Source organism: Rissa tridactyla, chromosome 8 (assembly GCF_028500815.1).
Source record: "Rissa tridactyla isolate bRisTri1 chromosome 8, bRisTri1.patW.cur.20221130, whole genome shotgun sequence".
Taxonomy (NCBI): Eukaryota; Metazoa; Chordata; class Aves; order Charadriiformes; family Laridae; genus Rissa; species Rissa tridactyla.
In genome coordinates, this window is record NC_071473.1 from 7,108,868 (window position 1) to 7,131,134 (window position 22,267).

The 22,267-nt window shown below is 54.8% G+C and overlaps 1 protein-coding gene across 1 annotated transcript; it reads left to right on the forward strand.

The window, feature by feature from the left end:
• Nucleotides 1–1,220: 1,220 nt before the first annotated feature.
• Nucleotides 1,221–21,935, forward strand: SYNGR3 (synaptogyrin 3). Its single transcript, XM_054211114.1, has 4 exons — nt 1,221–1,353; nt 12,258–12,498; nt 18,939–19,081; nt 20,894–21,935. The coding sequence occupies exons 1-4, from the start codon at nt 1,255–1,257 to the stop codon at nt 21,101–21,103; spliced, it is 693 nt and encodes a 230-aa protein (XP_054067089.1). The 5' UTR covers nt 1,221–1,254; the 3' UTR covers nt 21,104–21,935.
• The last annotated feature ends 332 nt before the right edge of the window (nt 21,936–22,267 follow it).

Consider the following 22,267-nt stretch of genomic DNA (forward strand, 5'->3'; position numbering starts at 1 on the left):
CCTGCACTCCACGGCATCTCCCTCCTGCCAATGGCCCAGGTACTTACAGCCACAGGGCTTGCCCTGGCCATGGCACAGGTAGCCCTTGCCATCACATGGTGACACTGGCATAGTGTGCCAGTGTTGCCAGCAGTGACCCTTGCAACAGCACCCTACCCCTGGCCATAGCACACTGTCCCCAGAAGCAGCATGGTGACTGTGGCTGTAGCACGGTAATCCTTGGAATAGCATGGTGACCCTGGGTGTGGCAAGGTATCCTGGCTGTACTGTGGTGTCCCCAACCACAGCATGCTGTCCCCCAGCCATAGCACAGTGACAGTGCCTACGGCATGGTGCTCCTGGCTGCAGCATGGTGACCCCAGGTGTAGCACGGTCACCATGGCCATAGTGTGGTGTCCCCAGCCACAGCACACTCTCCCCAGCCGTAGCACAGTGACTGTGCCTACAGCATGGTGATCCTGGCCGCAGCACTGTGGCCACAGCCATAGCGTGCTGTCCCCAGTCATAGCACAGGGACTGTGCCTACAGCATGGTGCTTCTGGCTGCAGCGTGTCGCCTCAGGTGTAGCATGGTGACCATGGCCATAGCGTGGTGTCCCCAGCCATAGCACAGTGACTGTGCCTACAGCATGGTGACCCTGGCTGCAGAATTGTGACCATGGCCATAGCGTGGTGTCCCCAGCCATAGCACCAAGTGACCTTGCCTATAGCATGGTGTCCCTGCTGTGTAGCATGGTGACCATGGCCATAGCGTGGTGTCCCCGGCCACAGCACGCTGTCCCCAGCCATAGCACAGTGACTGTGCCTACAGCATGGTGACCCCAGGTGTAGCACAGTGACCGTGCCCATAGCATGCTGTCCCCAGCCATAGCACTGTGACCGTGCCTACAGCATGGTGACCCCAGGTGTAGCATGGTGACCACGCCCATAGCGTCGTGTCCCCAGCCACAGCAAGGTGCCACAGCGTGGTGTCCCCGCCCGCAGCACGCTGACACTGGCTGCCCACGTTGCCCACGGCCACCGCGGGGTGCGTGGGCTCGATATGGGGGGGAGGTGGCGCGCTGGGCGCGCGCACCTGTCGCCCGTCCCTTCCCCCCCCGCCCCCCCCCGCCCGGCGGGTGGTTCCTCCCGCTGCCCGCACGCGGCGCTGCGGACGAGCCCACGCGGCCGGCGCGCGGGGGGCGGGCAGGCGCGCGGCCGGCGCGGGGCGCGCGCGGCGGGGCTGGTGTGGGAGCGGAGCGGGCGGCGGGGGAAGATGGAAGGAGCCTCCTTCGGAGCGGGCCGGGCGGGGGGGGCCATCGACCCCGTGGATTTCCTGAAGCAGCCGCAGACCATCCTCCGGCTGGCGGCCTGGGTGAGGCGGAACGGCCGTGCGGGCGGGGAGACCGGGCTCGGCGGCGGGCAGTGCCCGGGCAGCGGCTGTGCGGTGGGCAGTGCCGGGGAGACGTGCAGTGGCCATTGCAGCGTGCGGTGCCTGTGCAGCGTGCGGTGCCCGGGCGATGTGCGGTGCCCGGTGCCCGTGCGGTGCCCGGTGCGTTGTGCAGTGCCGGTGCGATGTGCAGTGGCCATTGCAACGTGCAGTGCCCGGTGCATTGTGCAGTGCCCGGTGCAGGCACCGTGCAGCGCCCCGTTCCATGTGCGCTGCCTCCGCAGCCGCTCGTCGCCGGTGCCGCCGCGGCGGGGGGTGCCCGGCGGTGTTGAGGGGGGGGCGCGGGCTGGACGGCTCCCACGGGAGATCCCTCGGGAACGGGGCAAGGCGCGGTGGGTGGGTGCGCTGCGGCCTCTTGCCAGTTTTCTCCCTGGGGCTTGAGCAAAGGGCAAAGGGTGTAAATCAGGAGGCAGAGGACATTTTACTTCCTTCCACGCTCCGTGCATGGGTGTGTGTGTGTAACAAGAAATCCGAGGGCCAGCCCTGCCCAGCTCCCCCTATTCTTTTAAAAGATGTCATATTTTTTTGGCCGTTTCCCATGTACCAGTTCCTGCGGCGGGGCGGAGAGCAGGAGGTGGAATGTGCTGTGCAGCCGCTCAGGGAAGGCTTCTCTCACCGGTGGTCCATGAATAAGCAGCACGGGAAGCTGCGCAGTGATGCTCGCTGGGGCCGTGGCTGCCCCAGGGGCGATGGCAGCCACTAATTCACCTCCCTCAGCCTGGCTTTTACCTGCTGAGATCTGCCAAGGTGCATGGTCGTGGTCATGGGAGGTCAGCAATGCCTGGCCCTTCCTAAAAGCCCACCATGGGGAAGGTCTGCCCGGGTCTCACCGCAGCCCTCTCCTGGCTCCTGTGCTTGGCTGGAGGCTGCGGCCAAGCCGAGCTGGGCCTGGGGGGGGGCTCGTCCTCACCGGTGTCATGCCTCTGCTGTGTCTGGAGGCCCTCGGCCACCCATGCTGGCTCTGTGTCACCTTCAGCAGTACCAAATGCAGGCAGTGAGTGAAGGAAGGGTGTGATGAGAAGGTGCTGCCCCCCTGGCTGCCGTCATACCAGCCGACACAGCAGGTGCATTTGTGGGGCTCTCTGGGGTGGGGTGACCCGTGCGAGGCCTTGTACATCACAACATGGGAGCATGTGCTTATCTTTAGGCACATGAGCAATTCCAGCTGCAATCACATGCTTAAAGTCGAACCACACACTTAAGTATTTTGCTGGATGGGAGCCAGCGTACTTTCCAGGGCTTTGAGAAAGCCCCCGACTCCACTACTGGAGAAGAGCAGGGGCCAGGTATGGGTCTGGAGCATCCAGCTTGGGGTGGATGGGCCATTTTGGGCAGGGTTTGGGCCCCTGTCGGGAGTCATCTCCTAGAAGCATTGCCTTAGGCCATAAAACTTGCTCTGGATCCACCTGTATCCTTCTGGAGTGGCAATGGCAAACCGTTGGCAATGGTGTTGCTTTTGGGCAACTATAGTTGCCCAAAACTCACTGATAGTGAGTTAGGCTCCTCATAAAATATATCTGCCACCACGGACCCAGAGAGCTCACCATCCTTGTTGTAGAGAAGGGGATTGGACGCTGCTGGGAAGCAGGAAAAGAGTATGGAATATAGAGAGAAAATAAAAATTCCAGATTAGAAGATATTCATGCATATATTCACTGGCTGGTTTATTCAATGGCAAAGTCACTCGTTTTGTGGTTTTGCGTTCACAAGGAATCTGTGAAAACCGAGTGCTTACAACTACAGAAATGCATCAGCTTAACTCTAAACAAGAGCAGGGACCCACTGATGTGGACAAATGTGGGATACCCACAGAGCTATCCCAAGCGTAAATGTTTGCGGTATTGAGAGTCAGCTCCAAAGCCCACTTTGAGGGATTTTTTTGCTGGTTTCAGTGGGCTGTGGGTCAGGCTGTGGAAGCTCACCTTAAAAGCCCTTTGGACCACTTTTCCCAGATCTGTCGGGGACCCTTCTCCATTGCTATTCCAGCTCGGGTGTTCAGAGCCCTCCCTGACCTTCTCATGGCTGTTGCAGTCAGGTTACCTGTGTCTTAAACCTGTTCAGCATTTATGGCTCCTTCCCAGCGTGAGCAGGGACTTTAGTTGGGTGGAAGCTATGAGTGGAGGTTTCCTTCCCACCCGCCTGCATGGCCATCGCTATTTCTTGGAGGTGTTGTAAAATGAAGTGTGCCCGGGCTGCTTCTGAGCAGTTCCTCTGCTGCTCTTGCCAGACAGGACCCATATCAAGATGGAGAGCTTGGATGGAGGAGGCAGACAAAAGGGTTTGCCTGTGAGGTCCCTGCTGCCTTTTTGTTCTGTTACACCCGTAACTGCTGCCCCGGGAGAGTGTGACTGTGCCGTGGGACATGGCAGCATCTGCTCCTCATCGCACCGTGGTGGCGGCCAGGCAGGCGGCCGGGCCCAACACCCTGCCGTGATGTTCCCGGATTCACAAAGCAAACAGAAACCTTCCTGGGCTTTCCTGCCTGCCATCAGGGGGGAGACGAGCTGCCTGTGCCTGCACCTCACAGCCGTGGATCGTTACTCAGAAAGCCCTGGACTGAGCCTCTGATGTGTTGGGGTGTGTTTTCTTCATGTGGTTTTCCTTCCTGTGGTTTTTTGTTGCGTCTTTTTAAACATATATATTTGATCCAACCTGTGCAGTTGGATCAAACCTCAGAGATGTGACCCTTGTTGCGGTATGTTATGTTCCTTTGGTGAGAAAAGGAGGGAGCTGCCTGAGATGTGCTGCTTTGGGTGGGAGTATGGGTGATGGAGAACCACCATCGGTGCTGATCAGGGCGATGGCCATCGCTGGGGTTTCATGATGAGCTACCGCCAAAGGATGGTTCAGCTCTGTTTTCTGACTCCGGTAGTTGCTTCGGGGCTGTGGGTTCAGACCTTGTGCTGGCAAACATCTAAGGGACTGACAGGTGAATGGTGACTTCAGCGTAAAAATTGCCAAATGGCAAAGGGGGATTCCTGGTTCTGCCTCACACAGCAGCCTCTCCCTGACAGATATGGTAATTCTGAGTATCTGAAGGGAAAGAAAACACTCCTGGCTAGAGCTGTAAAATCAAAAGCTGGAAAGAACCATTTAACAGTTCCTCATTCATCTCTTCCCCCTCCGTCTGAAGCAGTTGCTCAGATGAAGATGTGATCACTCTTGTGGTTTCCTTTTGAGACATTTTTTGCACAGCAAAACAAACTCGATATTCACGAAGGATTGTGAGTTCCTTTCTCTGTGACTGCCAGCACCAGCTAGACTTTCAAGTGGCCACACAGCTTTGCAGGGGCATTGTTCATTTAACGTAGATTTAGGTTTGACTTTTAAAAGCAGTTCTGGAAAATCTTTTCAATAATTGCTGTGAATTTCAGTGAGAGCACCAGTAAAAGCGCGGTGCCCGGTCCTGCCGGTGCAGCCTGCTCAGAAGGGTCGTTCCACTCTCGCCTCTGTCTCTGTGGACCTCAGCGGGAGGTCAGGACCCTGTTTTACTGCAACATGGAGGAATACTGAAGTATTTTCTTTAAAATGCTTGTTTCTTGCTCCAGTGACACCCCTGTTGCTACCTGCATGACTTCCACAGCTGGACAACCTTGCCTGCAACCGGCACGTTGGCAGCTGCCTGACCCGATCTACCGCCATGATTCTTAAAGTTGAATGAAGTTCATCGCTTGGATCACTGGAGAGAGCTTTCCCTATGCAGTATTGTATCTCATTAGGCCCAGTATTTTGTTTGGGTTTTCTTTGCAATAATCTTATGCTTTTAAGAGCAAAACCTTTATTAAGGGACTGGACTAGGGCAGCCAAATCGGATTACTTGGCAGAGGCATGGCAGCAAAGTGGCAGTCCCTGTAGCTTTTGATATGCAGTAGGGAACTTTTATCACCAAAGGTTACTTCGGCTCAGATCCAGCAAAGTCTTTATGTGCTCGGCTTTGCACTGATATGGGTCTTAGCCCATAATACAGCAGATCATTGTCTTTCAGCAAGGCAGATGGGCTTTGCTGAGTTGTGACTTTGGTGAGGGATGTGCTGGGTGGTGGTTTGATGCACCAGGGATAGGTGGTGGTTCTTGGAGGCAGGGAGCGTGCCCTTTCCCTCCTGGTCCAGGTTTGTTTTGTTTCTCTAGGGCGATATTTGCACTCACGGTAAAAGGTGTGTTTATTTTTATTAGAAAAATCGAGCTCAGGAGCAGAAGGCAGCAAAAAAAAGATGATTATGGCTGCAGGATTGTCGCTACCCTGCAACCTCAGGACAGAGCACTTCTGAGAAGTTTCACACCCAGGGTGAAGCTGCAGAAAGGCTGGTTTGAGGTGTTGTGGGGTGTACGTTTGGGTTTGCAGGGCTACAACACACAGCTCTTGTAAAGGGTTGGAGTTGGCGCCTGGAAAGCTCCCTCGCTGGAGCAGACCTTGCCTGCTCCGAGTGTCCTGCAGAGGCAGGTGGAGGTGGCTGCTTGGCGTACCAAGCGCCGAGCTCACCCCAGGAGACATCAACAAGAAATGCGAGGTGGGAGCCCTGGTGCTGCAAGCTCCAAATAGCTCCCACAGCCTTCAGGGGTTTCACTGACTCTTGAGCACTTGGGGCTCTTAGCAAAGAGCTGCAGGGCTGGTCTGGCGCTTAAGGAACCCGTGGCGATGCTAAGAATCATTAGCGTGATCTTAGCGGCTCTGGATTTTGTCTGATCTTGGCTGCTTTTCAGTAGGGTCACCAGATTTCCATCTTAATTCTCTTTTTCTGTGGGCTGTAGATTAAAGGCAGAACTTAAATTTAACATTTTTGGTAATGGAATTATACAAAAGTTTCGCTGCATCTGAGCTTAAAATGCTTCTAAATTATCATTTTCCTGTCATCACTGGTTCAAAACGCTGCTGGCTTGCCATGTGCTCAGATTGCGTTACTAGATTAGGAACTTTGAATGGGAGCTGTGTTTCAGCCAGCATCTCTCACCACATTAGAAAAAGTAATTCAGTAAAAATCGGTCATGTGGTCATCAATATGCATCCTTCCCAAGCTGATTAGCCCGGTAGACATGTCCATAAACCTATTACGGCCAGCATCATACCACCTCTTTCCGTGCCAGAAACTGCGTCAGGTCTTTCCTTTGTGGTCGTATCCACAGCCCTTGTGGGAGATCTGGCAGTGCTTAAAGTAGTTCTTTAGTCTTCACACCCTCCAATAAATTATGCAGATCTGTGCTGGAAACTTCCCGGTGACTGACAACTGTAAAGATAAACTGGAGAGGGACACAGGACCCGATTCCCCCAGAATTTGAGCTTGGTGGGTGTTGAAGGAGGATGGCCCTCTGCCAAGGGTCTAACTCATCCCTGAGCGGAGTATCTGCACGAGGTACGTATGCCACTCAAGACAAGGGCTTAATGGAGGCTTATGAAAACGCTCAGCGCTAGGCAGGATTTGGCCTGGGCTGATTTGACCTTAATTGTTTTCCCTTCTCATTTGCTAGTCCGTCCTTCCTTTGCTGGGTGGTGGCTGGAGGAGAGGAGGGTGCTGTGGAGAGTGGCATCTGTCTCACTGATGCTCGTGTTAGAGTGGCGAAGGATCTCCCAAACGTTGGTACCGTCTCTCTGTACATGCAGTTTGTGCCCAACACTTCTGATCGTGAGCCACAGCAGAGCAAATTAGCGGTGGATTATTTTTCTTCATGCATTAGATTTCCTTGATGTTGATGCTAATGGTTGCTTGCGTGTGTAATCAAAGCAAGGTTTTGCAGTCTCCTACAACCCCACACCTTCTGGTAATGTTTTTTTATAGGTCCCAAATCAAAGCACAGTGCATCAGCAGTGGAAACATCTCACCTTAAAATGGCTGACGGTTCACACACTGAAGCTTTCAGCTTGTGCTCTCTTGCGTTATTTGCTTTTTGTTTTCCTTGCTATGGCTGCGCTCAGACCGCGAAGGTCTCCTGAAGCACATTTTAGGTGCCAGGGTTACAGAGGGCTAAAAGCAACGTGTATGAAAAATGTGCATGTCCTGGGGTCTGTCCGGCTCGAGCCCTGGGAGGGAACGTGGATCTGCAAAGTATAATTACAGAGCCAGCCTGGCCAGCCACCTTCTTCCAGATGGTAAAAATCTGGTGCAGAGAAGGCAGCCGCGTGTCTCCCAGCTTTATGCAGGCCTAAAATGGTGTCTCCATCGTGGGGCACACGGGCATCCCCAGCGCCCTGGGCTCCTGCGAGGGTATGGCAGCGGCTGCCTGGGCATGAGTGCCTGGACACTGCCGAGCGAGGAACCTGCCCTCTCCCCTTCCCTTTTTTTTTGGGAAATAATGAGATTCCACTTGGTCTCCTGCTGCCTGTGTGTCCATGCTGCTGGCAGCCTGCCCGCCGTGTGCTGTCCCCTCCCTGCCCCTCCAGCACAGCCCCTGCCGGGGCATCCATCAGCAACGGGCACCAGCCACCGTCCCCTGCACTTAACAGCCATTGCCAGAGAGGGCAAAAGAGGCAAGAGGTCTTGCCTAAAATATGGTGAGTGTGGAAAACGGGAGGTGGGCAGCAAGCAAGGGAAGCGGGTGAGATGTGCATTGGGGTCCAGCGTTTCAGATACCACAGGCAGCCTTGGAGCCGCAGGCTCCTGCCCAGACGCAGCCTCCAGCCTTGGAGGAGCAGCATCCCTGGGGTGCTCTCCCAGGTTTTTAGGGTGATACTCAAAACCCCTCTGGTTTTGGCTTTGCACCAGCCATTTTCCAAAGTCCGTTGTGGCCGGCATACCCAAACCCCGTCACCGATCGCTGCCGAGACCTGTCCCTTTGTCCTGCATTACGGAAGTGCTTGGTGGCCTGGCGAGGTGTCCCGTCCTGCTTGGAAGCAAGCTTTAAACTGGGGGAACTAGGCAGCTGGCTTTCATTAAAAAGTCAGGTCCCTGGCTTCTCACTGGTTTTGGTGTAACGTGAGGTCCCTTTGCGCTTGCACAAGCAGCTGATCTGCGTCATGGTGGGTCCGAGCCCTTCATGCATCTCTGTGACCGGCATTATTTCCCCTCCCTGGGTGTGACTGAGGCACAGAAGCTCCTTTGTGTGGCTGAAGTGCAAGCTTTAATGGAAGGGATGGGAGAAGACAGCTTTCCTCCTTCCCATTCCTCTCCGCAGCTAAATGGGGAGAAGAGCACTAATGGTCTGTGCCACCGGACCTGCCGGAGCTGCTGGACCACGTACCAGTGGCTCCCAGCCACTCCCTGACACTAGGGAGAAACAGGGCTGAGCAACCCCCACGCCATGTACTGCTGGCCAGGAGACCTCGAGCTGCAAACAGATTTGTGTGAAAGCTTTGGCAGGTGGGGTGCAATTTCATACTGGGGTGGCTGGAGGTAATCTGGTTTCGTTACTGGGTCTTGCACTGGGTCACCCAACGAGAGCAAAATTTGTTGCGTGTTGTGGTGGGTTGTTCAGCTGGAAAATGAGAGTGTCCTGTGGATGCTCAGGTTCCTTCGCAAAGCCTTTGAGATATGGAAGAGCCCCGTTAGAAAGGTGGATGGCCTTGGGACATGGCTCATACAGCAGATGCCTCTGTCCTCTATGTCCCAGCGACCTTGGCACTTGGTCTTGAGTGCTGTCACTGCCCTTCGTGGTCACGGGGACAGGCAGGAGGAGGTGGGAGTCAGAGGAGCACCTCTGGAGAGCAGGATTCCTGCATCCTTGCTCAGACCCATAAAATCCCACTCACAGTGGAAAATCTGACCTTGTATTTTCACTTTCAAGTCTCTGATGAACTGGTGGTGGGTTTGAGCAAGTGCAGTTTGCAGAGGTCATTGGAAAATGACACTTGTTTTGCACAAACTTTAAAAAATCGTATGGGCTTTGTTTTCCCCCATCTACCCGCAATTTCTAAAAAACAAGTTTTTTTCACCTATACATAGAAAGACAATGCCAAATCTATTCTCATTAAAATCTTTTACCGGCATCAAGTAGTTCTTTTTAAGAAAAATGATAAATTTTCAATCACAGCGGGAAGGGGAAAAAACCCATAGAAAGACTTGTTTTCACTGAAAAGCATGTTTTGACAGGAGTATTTCAGCCAGCGCTGATGTTTTGAGTGCATCTATCAAGCGCGCGTGCTTGCAATTCCTTACTATTTCGGCCTCCTGAGAAGCATCCGCACGTCCCATGTCGCCTGCATCAAAACGCTGCGGGCAGAACCCAGCTGAGGGGGTCCTGCGGGATGAAGCTGCTCAGGTCATCCTGCAGCGAGAAGGATGCTTTGCTTTGCAAAACCCTCTGGAGTTTGAAGTTAAGCAGAGAAATGTCTGTTCTTTCCGTCTCCATCCCAGCAGGAGATGCCTGGGCATCCTCCATTGACAGTCCCAGGTGTGCAAACCTGCATGCAGGCAGCCAGACACCCCGTCCCGTAAAGTCCTTAATCGTATTTACGGGACCCCTCCCTCACCTGCTGAAACTAGCACCCGAAAGCACAGAGAAGTAGTCCAGGTTGTTAGTCCTGGGAGGACTAAGTAAAACACTTAACAGACAAGCTGAGTATAAGTTCGCTGGCCTGCCAGAGAAATAATCCCGTGGAATCAGAGGTTCTCAATTATTCATGTTTTCCAGAATCACATTATTTCTTCCAGGGCCTGTTTTATAAATGCTGCTGCTATTTCTGATGGTAAATAACAATTTTGCATTATTTATGAACAGATTTTTACAACTGCTGATATTACAGCTGCTGCCAAAGCACTGGGAAAATTATTATTAGTGTTTGTTGTTGTTTCTGTCTTACAATGCAACCCTCTTGTTCTTTGCGTGGTGATGATGTGCCCGTCGCGGGGTGACAGCCGAGCACCCAGTCAGTGCAGCGCGCGCGAGGAAGAGAGTGCAGATGCAAGTGGGTGACTCGAGTTGCCGTCGAGCTTGTGGCTGGTGCTCGGGGCTGAGGAGAGCCGGGGATGGATGGGGGCAGGACCCTGGGAAGTGGTTAAATTCAAAGAGGAGGGAGGTCTGATTATCTCCCTGTGCCAGCTGTGGAGAAGTCCACGGGTTGTACCTGCTTTCTATCCCCTGTTCTATCCTCCAGGGGAAGTCAAAGGTTGCACCTGAATTTTGCGGATGCCCATGTGGAGACCCACATTTCTAGGGGGGCGTCATTCAAGAATGGGATAATTCCTGGGGCTGAGGAGCATGTTTCTGGGGCAGAAACCCACTCCTGCTGCCCATCGTGTAGACAGAGATGCGTGCTCACCTTTGCCGGGGTGGAGATGCTGATCCATTGTCTCATTGCTAATGAGACACCTGCCTTTGTAAGTGCCTTCAGACAGAAAGAGCTGTGGTACAGCTTCACCCCAGCACTGGAGGGAGTTTGGAGGAATGAAATCTGTATGAAATTCCCTGGGGCAGGCATGGGTGAGGTATCTGGCCAGTGCTTGGGAGAAAACGTATGTCACAATGTCATGTTAAAGAGTGGTTAGAACTTTCTGAATGGTTTGCTCATAGTAGTTTCTGCTCTGTTTCACGCAGCTCTGCTAACGCTGTGTTTTGGGGAGCGTGGGGCTGTAGGAGGTGGCCCACGGCCGGGCATTAGCACTGTGGGTGAGACGCAGGTGACTTTGCAAAGGCCACCGGCTGCAGTTTATCATGTGGCTCTTCGGCTGCTGCCTCTGTCTGTCGCCTGTCTCGGTCTCGTGCACTTTGTGTCATGCCGTTACTGCAGAAGACGTAGCGGGGCATCCAGAGCGGGAGCTGCATCCCACCCCGAGACCCCAGCTGCTCCCGGGCAGCCGCCGCGCCGGGTGTGCTGGAGGAGCCTCTTATCTCTCTGCCTGCATATGTAGCCTCCAGCTGTGTCCTGCGTGGCCTCCAGCTGTGTCCTGTGTGCCGGCGGGGCTGGGAGTCATGCAGGGATGCGGGGAGCTGGTGCTGGCAGCGAGGGACAAGATCAGAGGTTCACAGCTTGATGGAGGGGCATCTGCATGCCTTGCTTCCGTCACTGCTCCCAGCCTTGAAACCCAAACGTGGTGCAGCCCTTTCTAGGCTCTAAAAGAGCAGGTTCCAGAGCGAATTGTAATGCAACTGGTCCCGCGGCTTCCACTTGCTGCCTTTGGTGTCGGAGGGATAAGGGAATTACTTTAGCATGCAGCATCAGGAATGGTATTAATTTAGGCGGCTGGCTGCGTGCTGCCATCTGGCTCCTTCCCTGCCTGCAGGGACGTGAAACACCCTCGGGTCCCAGCGCTGGGACCTGGGCAGCCACCAGCAACCCCCCTGCCCTTTTGTCCCTCACAGAGCCGAAACCAGGTCACTGGATAATGGATGCAAGCGCTGCATCCTTCAACTCCTGCTAAGCCAGGCAAAAAATTTGCCCTGTCTTTCACAGGGCAGCCTCCCGCCCTGCCCCGCTGCACCCAGGTGAGCTGCTCCCCACCTCCCCACGCTGCCGTGTCCCGTGTCCCCTCCACCGGGCATCCAGTCCTTCCCCAGGTCAGCCTGCTCAGCAACTCAATTATCTTCTGTAACTTCATTTCTCCCCACTCCGCAGTGACACAAGGGGGTTTATCGAGCACAGCCTGGCACGAGCAGAAAGACTGTGCAGAGACCTGGCCCATCTATTTATTTTTTCCCTCCCTAGCCTGGCTGGAGAACAACATCTCTTAAAATGCTCTGCAAACAAAGCCACTGAGGGCAGACAGGCTCATAGCAAAGGAGGACCTAGGTACGATCCACCAGCCCATTGCTTGGGGCCACCAACCAGGCGAGAGTCAGGATCTGTCTAACAAATGCCATGTTGCCATGGAGTCAAAGACAGCATTGAATCCAATTATGTTGCTGTTGGAAAACAGAGTTAAATGTAAACAGCAGCAAGTTGTGTTTTCTCCTTCCTTCTGCAGATCTTCTCCATCGTGGTGTTTGGCTCCATTGTGAACGAGTGCTACGTGAACAAGGACAGCCAGGACCCCGAGCTGCTCTGCATCTTCAATGAGAATGAGAGTGCCTGCAGCTACGGCATCGCCGTTGGCCTCATTGCCTTCTTTGGCTGTATCTTCTTCTTTGTCGTGGACCTCTACTTCCAGCAGATCAGCAGCGTGAAGGACCGCAAACGAGCCGTCCTGCTGGACCTTGGCTTTTCAGGTATGTCTCTGGTTTTGCTGTGCTTGTGAAGGACAACGCTGGCTGCGTGGGCAGCGCGGGATTGTTGCTGTGCCCTCCAGCTCCATGCTTTTGAGTTCTCCCTTCTCCTCCCACGGCGTGGCACGGCTCACGTGCTTTGATCTGGGAGAGCAGGGGTGGCAGATGGGTTGTCCCATCCAGCAGTGAGCTCAGAGGCAGCAGCGAGGAAGCTGGTGTGTGGCAGCCTGGGGTCACTGGGGTGTCCTGCTTATCTGTGTCACTTCTGCAACCAGAAACGTTTGCTGAGCTGGGTTCAGTGAGGCCACCCAGAGAAGTGAGGTTTGGTGGTTGCATCTCAGAGACCAGACGGGGCGTTTTACCCTCCCACATCTCCTGTTTCTGGCTCGAGCAAATGTTGTTTCATCAGTTACATCTGGGTCTGTTGTCACTTTGTGCATATGTGTTTTGGAACAAAGTGGAAACACGCTTCTACACACCACTGTAATCCCCCGCTGCCTCCAGGACTGCGGGGTGCAGGTGGGTCTGGGGCTCCCAAGGGCTGGCACGGCTCCTCTGCACTGTCTTGAGCCCCTTGGCCTGGGGCTTATCCTTGTGAACGTGAGCGGGGGTGATGCCTTGAGCCAGGAGAAGCCATCCTCCACTTTGCTGCTGTGGAAGTTGCCTGGCTGAGTTTGCAGCTGATGTTCTCCATTTCCAGGCTCTTGTGTTAGCAAAGTCTGAAGGTGATTTATCCAGCACAAGCATCGCTGATGGCTCTCTGGTCCCAAATGAAAACATCTGTCATCTCCTCCTTTTGTTTGCCTGTTGTTAAGGATATTTCTTGCTGGAAAGCTTATTTCCATGGTGCTAGAGCACCAGCGTCAAGCCCTCATTAGATGATATTTACAGCCCCTTTGGTGGGGCTTCGTACCTGCAACCCTTCAATTCAAATGGAGGGAGAACATCACATCCATCTTCTGGCTGATGCTGCATGTCGCGGTGCAAGGCTGTGATCCTTCCTGCCTTCCACCTCGTAACAGCCATTCTTTCTGCTGCCAGGCATGTGTGAAATGGTACCGCTCTCAATCTCTGCCTCATTTTTCTTCTGCACTTGTCATGCATCACATGTGCATTCGCGGTCTTCAGCAGCAAGCTGGAGAACACAGGTTCTGCCCTGCAAAGCCTCTGCTGTGCAGGGGTTGTGCTCTGCCCTGGGGACAGGCTGCAGTGTTGCACCAAAGGTCTGCACTGGTAAATCCGCCCAACGCATTGTGCTGCCAGCGGTGACACTTTATTACCCCAGGATCACCCTGGGTCAATGTGTGTGCTCCAGGTGCATGGTGTCTTCAGCCTGCGTCTGGGCAGAGACATCCTGCTCCCTCGGGCCATCCCCTCTGTGGGCTTCTTGGTAGAAAACAGGCAAGCCGCTTTCTTGCTGGTAAAGCAAATAAATCGCTCGTGTGCAGGTTGTGTGGATGTGAGCCTGTGACTGACAGAGTGTCACTTGTTGAGGTCTGCAAAGAGCGGTCTGCCATAGCTCCCCTCCAGCCTGGCATTGCCTCTGTTTATGCTGCCTGGTACGTCTCCCCGCCAGCAGCTCCTTACTTTCTTGCTCCTCTTGTACGATCCCACTTTCCCTGCTTAACGAACCATTTCCCACAGGGCGCCCTAGCAAATGCTGTGCTGAAATCCAGCTTGATGCCAATATAAGCGGGAGTGTTGTCTGGGGCTCTCGTAATAAAGTCCACGATTGCAGGTAAACACATCCCCACCTGGATCTGGTTGTCACATCTCCTAAGTCCAAATTCATCAAGATGCTGCTGAAATACAGTTATCTGCTGGCTGCCAGAGGGATGTGTGGGTCCCTGGGGTCCGGCAGGAGGAATCAGTCAACCTGGTCCGTCCCCTCCTCATCTGACCCTACTTGGAGCAGCAGGTTAGACACTTGGCTCCCAGAGGTCCCTTCCCACCCAAATCCGGCAGTGATTCAAGCAGTGGCATGAGCCATTAGCTGCACGAATGCTCGGTGTGCAAAGCACCCTTCTGCTGCGTGGACAAGCAATGGCTTCATTTCACTGGGAGATGTCAGGGTTAATGCCCGCACATGCCCAGCATATTTTATCTCATTCCTGTTTCTGTGCCTGCGCTTCTTTTAAAATGATGGCTGCCCCAAACCTTTCTTAGAGCCCTACCGCCATAGCCTGTACACCCACTCACAGGGAAATGCCAGGCAGTTGGTTGCTCCCGGAATAAGCGTCGCTACAGGCAGATCCCACAGCAGAGATGAAGTGCAGGGTTTCGCTGGCACGTGAAGTCCTCGCAGTTGCAGAGGTCGCAGCCCACCGTACCCCCTGCGCTGCTCCCAGCAGCCTCGGGAACCGGACCTGCCAGGAGGCAGAGCTGACCTGTGTAATTTGCCTTGCTTAACTACCTCCATGTTAATAACCCCTGGAGACATCCCCTGTGGTACTCTCTTATGCTGTCCCCTTCTTTTTTCCTCCCCTCCAAGGATGGGATTCTTGGTTTCCTCTTGCTTCCTTGTGACTGTTTCATCCTTTCTGTCTGTATGTGATCGCTGCCTTATTGCTTGTTTTGATGTAAAAGCCGAAAATGCATGTGGGAAATAACCGGGTGAGGAACATACTCGGGTACGAGGAGCATTGCAAACCAGGCGGTGTGCGGGGGGGTGAGGAAGGCAAGTCGCTTCTGGCCCTTTGCCCGGGTCACCCAGGAGCCTGATGCCGACTGCTGGCAAAGCAGATGTCAACTGGCAGTTACTGGCTGGGGAGGTTGTGGAGGGAGTTAATGAAAGCGTTAACCCGCAACTGGGAGGAGAGAGGACTTGTGCATTGGATCGGGGGCAGATCAGAGCCACCGAGCCGGCTGGGAGGTAACACTGGGTGCAGGCAGGGGCACAGGCAGGAATGCAGGCAGGGGCGCAGGCAGGGCCATGGCTCTCTGCAAACGGCAGTTGTGACTTTCTCTTCCATCTGCTCTTACAGCTGCTCCTGTAGACATGCGCTTGCTTGGGACCAGGCTGTAATTATGGCTCTAACGCATCTTTCCTGGTGTTTGCACTCCGTCGTCTGCGGATCCTAAAACGATAATTATCTACTGGCTCTTGCTGTGCTTCCTGGCGTTCTCCTTTTCCCCAGCGTGCTGGAGGGTGCAGAACTGCTCCCGTGCCTGTGTCCAGCTGGAATCGGGACCAGCACATGTAGCCTCACTGCGCTACTGTCAGCTCAGTCCTCTTCGTGGGGTTTTAAAATTTGTGGGTAGCGACAGACACCTCCAAAACACCCACTTACACCTGATGCTGCAGATACACCAGGGCTGGGTGCAGGCACTGCCAGCCCTTCCACGGGACTGGGACCGTGCGGGTGCCAGACAAGGGCACAGCCATGTTCCTGGTGAGGCACCGGCTGCGAGAGGAGTCAGCTGAAATCCTGCGTGTCTGATTCACATCATCGGGTGCAAAGTCTCGTCTCGAAGGAGTGCTAGCAGAAGGTGATCATGATCACAAATGAAAATAAGTGCTGGTGCAGAAACAAAAATAGTTCCCATGGAGCTCCCCGGGAGGTCTGATCGCACACACAGGCATGTGTCAGTCCTCCAGACCTTGAACAACGCCTGGCTGGTGTTTCTGGAGGTGCTCTCCATGCCTGACCCTGTCTCCTCCATTGGCAGCGATACCTGCCTTCCCAGTTCCCCAGGGCACTGGAGGGAATCCTCCGTCTTCTCAGGGATTCAGGCAGAGCTGGATGTGGAGGGGGAAGGCTTGTCTCTGCATTGTGAAACCTCCAGGAAGGCCACATGGGTAGCAGCAGAAGTGGCCCCAGCTAGAGGTTTCTGGCTGAAGAAGGTAATGGTTTTAGTACTGGGAAGGTCGGCGTCTTGCATGTCTCAGTGTTGCAGAGGAAGCCGGTAACTGCAATACCCAGTGCAGCCGGTGCACATTCGGAGATGTGCATGATGTCATTTTAACTCTTGAAAACCCTTAGAAGACACCAGTGATAGACGGGGCTTTGTGGCGCTGGTCGGTGGACAGTCCCCGTGTTGCTGCTGTGACTCGTGCTCTGCAGTAGTGTCCAGCCCAGGAGCGTACCAGGGAGGACCTACTGCACTAGATCGAGTGTTAAAACAAAGAAGTAGCCCTCCCGAACAAGTTCACTCTCTACAAACCAGTGACACAGCCTAGTCCTGTTGGAGAGCCCCCGTGTCCCTTGGTGCCAGCACTGCACGGCCCCAGAGCTTGTCCCTGAGCATCCCTCTGGCTCCCCACAGTGCGGCTCCGAATTAATCTGTTGGGAGCTGCTCTTTCATCTCCGGTCTTTCAACTTCCAAACGCTGCTGTCTCCAGGAAAGCGCATTTTTGAGTGAGAAACTCCTGACTGAGGCTTGCTCCTCGAGCACGGGCGGGCAGCGCTCCCCGCTGCCATGGCATTTGCTCCCCAAGGACCCGGCGGTGGGAACACTGCAGCAGTGCAGCGTCTGGAGATGCGGTTCAGCATCTCCTACACCGAGACCCGGGGACCACTACCCACCACCCTCACCACATACTGGTCACCACGTACTGCCATACCTCAGGCATTCATCTTCCTGTGTCCACATTCAGGGGTTGGGTCTGCTTCCCCCAACGGGGGGCAGCTGCTGGCAAAGCCCCATTATAACAGAGCTGGGGAGCTAGAAAACATCTCTGTCCCTGAGGATGACCTTTGGGGAATAAGCCCCAGAGGTCTTGTTTAACACCGATGACAAGTGGATTATCCGAAGGGGAAGTGAAAATACATATGCAGAGGTTTGGGGTGGTTTTGGTGGCAGGCATTAGCTGTATTCAGCAAAAAGGGGCAGTTGTATTCGTCTGTAATTCGGGAAAGGAGAGCCTGGATGGTCCTGGCTGGAGGTTGCGTTGCTGTGATGGCAGTTCAAGGGCTCAAGCACGGCCAGGCGGACAAAAGCATCCGCTGCTCGGGAAGCCCCAGGCCCCATCGTGCAAGAGAAAGAGAGGAGGATGTGTTTTCTTAAACTGCATTTATTCTGAATGAAAGGTGAGATGTGCGATGAGCCCTGTAACTCTCGCACTGAATGTGGATGCACGCGTGCGCTTTATATCGTACTTAGGAACAACTGGCAAGATAAAGGGGAATAAAGGAAGCTTCTTTCCTCTCCCTGCAGTCAGACTGTGCTTTGCAGCCGGCTGCCCCGTGGGACCGGCAGTGTGGCTGCTCATACTGATGTGCTAATCATCCTTGAGAAGATGCTGGGTAGCTCAGCATCCCCACGTGCAGTGACACCCAGAATGGGCGGGTTGGGGGGAGCTTTCTGCTGGGGACGCTCGGGAAAGCTGGAGACCCTTAAAGCAGCATCACGGAAGGCTCCGGGTTCTGCAGCTCTTCTTCCCAGCGCTGGAAAGCATCACTGCTCCTTACACTGGGGGCTTATGGCTTGCTTCTTGACTGTTTTCTGAGCTCTTTGGCACCAGGCAGTGCTGTTGGCTGGTGATTGAATTAGGGGAGCTGCAGCCCTATCTTACTTGGCCAGCTTTGGTTCCAGTAAGGAATAATCACCAGAGTGTTTTTGCTCAGTCCCGCAGAGCCCAGAGAGGCTGAAAACAGGAGCGCAGTCAGCGGAGGGCGGCAGGGACGAGCCGGGCTCTCTCACGTGAAGCCCCCGTGCCTCTCGGCTCCGCGGGCAGCCCCGCTGCCTCCCTGCCCTGGGCACGGCGCACGGCGAGGACTTGCTCGTTTGCTGCGCTCCTGGGATGCACTGACGTCCCCGGGTCACTCGTGTGACCCCCGTGTTTGACGCAGGGGTTAATCACAGCCTGTCCATATTCCTTGGTGAAAGGGTGATCGTTCCTTGCCTTTTTTTAAGCTCCCCGGCTGTGTCCGTGGACCAAGGCGTAGCCCACCGTGGAACAGCTGTAAAGCGTCTCCTGCATCAGCTGAGCAGCCTGGTGCTGCTCCCAGGAGTGCAGGCTTCTTCCTGGGTGAGGTTTGCAGTATCCAGCCCAAAGATTCTAAGAGCTGGTGGTGTCCAGGGAACAGAGGGAACGGTGGGTCAACACACTGGGGTGCTGGAACTGAGTTGGTAGCGCCTTGGCGCCTGCAAGCGAGCTGAAATCCCTGTGTCCACGGTGAGGACCCAGTGGGCAAAGAGGGTGTGCTGTCCCTGTAGGTCTTTGAGATCAGGTTGAGATGTAGGTGAGCTAAACTTCAGGCAAGCAACACACTGGGTGACCCTTCAAGGTTCCTTCCATTCCTGTTTTTCAGGACCTCTCCTCAATAGCTTTGAACCTCTCCTCAAATAGCTCTCTTTGAGCCACAGCACGGGCCAAGGCACCCAGGATCATTGTTGCTGTTTGAAAATCTTGATGGCAGCGTGTTTGTGCATCAGCAAAGTCCCTGCAGCAGAGGAGGTGATGGGCAGGGACAGCACTGACCAGCTCTGCTCTCTTTCAGGTTTCTTGTCCTTCCTGTGGTTTGTAGCCTTCTGCTTCCTAGCAAACCAGTGGCAACAGACGACGATGAGCACAGGGGTTTTGCAAGGAGCAGACGCCGCCCGGGCAGCAATCACCTTCTCCTTCTTCTCCATCATCGTCTGGGTAAGTTCAGCTTCGGAGCTAAGGTGGGAAGAGGAGAAATGAAACCTGTCCTGGGCTCAGCGTTGAGCTGGGAGGAGGAATCTGGGGCACGGTTTGGAGAAGTGAATCCTGGTGGGCAGCAAGGGGCTCTACTGAGGAAACCCGCAGTCCGTCCAAGTAGAGATGAAACTTGTGGTTCCTTACCCAGAAGCGTCAGCTCTGGTCCCCTCTCGCTGGGGAATTCCAGACTTCCCCTTCTCCAGTGGCTGGAAAGTTGCGTTCCCATCGAAAACGTGTTGCCAGCCACGAGCTGCCCTCATTTCACGGCCTCATTAGACCCCCAGGAATGGTTTGGTTGGAAGCGAATGAGTCCCCAGGAGCAGATCACCGCCATGAGCCGGTCTCCTGGGATGGCAGGGGGATTTTGGGAGCTCTCAGGCTCATCAGCTCACCCTCGGGGAAGCCAGGCTGGCTCCTCTGCTGCCCACCCCGGAGGCAGGGGCTTGCAGAAACCCCCTTTACTCCTGCTTTTAGGCTCTGTGCACCCCTGGAGCTGCACAGTGGCAGAGGGACATCTGCCAGGGGTGTGCAAACCCCACGGGGCCCCTTGCCCACAGCTGCTGGACCCCACATGTATCTGGGGGTGCCTGCACCACTTGGGGGGCTCCTGCTCCGGAGGCTGTGCGTGGAGGAGCAGGGATGGCCCCTGTGTCACCTCCACCACCCCACTCCAGCTTTTGTGGGCAGATGGCACCCAATTCCATATTGCCTTAAAAGAATTGGGGCAAAAGACAGTCTGGGGCTTTCCAGCATCAGGTCTGCCTCCAGTTACTCGCCAGTTTAACTGCTCCCTGCTCTATGATTATCCAAATAAATCTCTTTTAATCCCAGCTCCCTCACAGCTCTTCTCCAGCGCTCTGTTGCCCAACTGCCCGTTTAATGCAGCCACCGGGGAAGGGAGCTGGGTGGGATGCTCTGCCCCATCCCATCAGCATCTGCTCCCACCCCAGGGAGGACAGTGGGGACGCCGGTCCCCTGCCACCGGCACGGAGCCTGGCCGGGCTGTGGGGTTGCACCGGCAGCCCCTCCACTGGTACCAGTAATACCAGAGGCTCTTCATGATGGGCACGCAACCAGCGCCGGGGAGCGGGCGCTGGGCAGTGGCTGGGAAGCCATTCTCAGTGTCTGCGGACGTTTGGTTTTTTTTTTTTTCCCCCTGAGCCTGTCATTTATAAACTAATTGAATTGTTAATGAAACCTCCTCAAATAAGAGCGAGCGTGGTGTGCTCACAGCTCTGCCACCTGCATTCCCCACGGTTTGCGACCTGAATACTGGCAACCTGGAAGAGGGTGAAGGAGTCTCGGCAGAACTGACCTATTTTGCTGGCCTGGGACTTGGCAGCTTTCCCTCCCCGCAGCAGATGGGTTTATTGGTGCCAAATCTGCATGGATGGGGACCCGAGCCCAGGCTGTGACCCACACTCCAGACAGAGATTTTGCGGGGGTGTCAACCTGTCACGTGGAAATGGCATCTTTAGCATTAGGTGTGGTGGTTCGGGGTTGTTTTAGCTCTTGGCTGTAATGGAGAAGGGTCAGCAGAGGCTGGGGATGCTGCAATGTGCTTGGTGCTTTGCAGTGAGCTGGGGGGACACGGGGTCCTGGCGAGACATGAGGTCCTAGGGGGACATGGGGTCCTGGGGGGAGGCAGAGTCCTGGGGGGATATGGGGTTCTGGGGGTACACGAGGTCCTGGGGGGACATGGGGTCTTGGGGGGACACAGGGTCTGTCTGTGGCGTTGCCGTCCCCCCCTAACCCTCCTCCATCGGGCGGCAGGTCGCGCTGGCGGTGAAGGCGCTGCAGAGATACCGCCTGGGGACGGACATGTCGCTCTTTGCCACCGATCAGTTCGCTGCCGACCCCAACGCGGCGTACCCCGGCTACCCCACCGGCAGCGGCATCGAGAGCACAGAGACCTACCAGAGTCCCCCCTTCACCGAGACCTTAGACGCCAACCCGAAAGGGTACCAAGTGCCAGCGTACTGAGGGGCGAGGGCCGTGTACCAAGAGACGGAGTCCTACGGTGCAGTACACTTAACCGGTTGATCGCAAATGTATTCAGTCCCATTTCCTTAATGTGGCAAGTCAGTGCTGGGTTCCTTACTATTAGCTAGTTGTGCAGTGAATTCTGTACAGTGGTATTGGTTCTTGTCTTACCTGTCCAAGGGTTTTTATAAAAGCAGTGTTCCCTCTAAGTTGGAAGGAAGGAAGGAAGGTTGCTACCACATCACCTGCGCGTGGCGAAAGACGAATAAATGCCCTCTTTGAGGCTTGACACCGGGCAATCGGTGGTTGGATTCTGCTGAGCGCCCATGAAAGCCCAGAAAATAACCTTTTCCTGTTAGAAAACACAGTAGCTGAGGGGTTGTTACTTATCTCGTTCTTCCAGAGCTAACACAGAATCGGTCTCGCGGTGGCGAGGGTGGGTGGGCAGCGCGGGGGAGTTCAGCCCCGTGCCGCTCCCGCTGCAGAGCTTTCCTGTACACGTTCCATGGAAAGTGCCAAATTCACAAAGAAATAAGTGGCATCTGTGTTACTTTTATTTGTATATATTTACTGTACAAAAGAAAAAAAAAAAATCCAAACAGGTGTTTCAAACTTAGCTTAGGATGCAAGCGGCATGGGGGGGGCGGCACAGCGGGCTGGGGGTTATGTTAAATATCCGAATTGCTTCTGGGCTTCAACAGGATTCTGGTTGAGGATGTAAAAAAGTTACCGTTTGAGACTGGAAACCAGTTCAGCAGCAGTTGGCTGCTAATTAGGAATAGCCTTTTATCAGCGGAAAGTACGGCGCGTTGCAGTTCCACTTCTTCACCGGGGCGGGGGGTGGGGGGGGGTGGGGTTGGGAAAGTTTGCAAATTTACAAGTAGTTTCTGGTTGGCAATGCTGAGCACTTACTCACGCTCAAACTCCGAGCTGCCAACACAAAAAGGGTGGGTGTCTCAGCGGCTCAAAGTCCAAGTCAATTAGGAGTGGCACCGAACTCGTGTGTTTATACTGGGAGCAGCCGCCATCTGTCGTCGGCTGCAGCAGAACCTCAGGTGCGGATGTACGTTTTACCCCGCGGTCTCTAGAAATGAGGAATTCAGCGACTTTTTAGCGGCCGTTGAAGTCCATCATGTGGGGGCTCACAGCCCCGTGTTTGCAAAT

Excerpts from the sequence above, each read along its gene's own strand:
- SYNGR3 (XM_054211114.1), top strand. The coding sequence starts at position 1,255 with ATGGAAGGAGCCTCCTTCGGAGCGGGCCGGGCGGGGGGGGCCATCGAC. Across the intron at positions 1,354-12,257 it reads TCCTCCGGCTGGCGGCCTGG|ATCTTCTCCATCGTGGTGTT; the intron begins GTGAGGCGGAAC and ends TTCCTTCTGCAG. Across the intron at positions 19,082-20,893 it reads TCTTCTCCATCATCGTCTGG|GTCGCGCTGGCGGTGAAGGC; the intron begins GTAAGTTCAGCT and ends ATCGGGCGGCAG.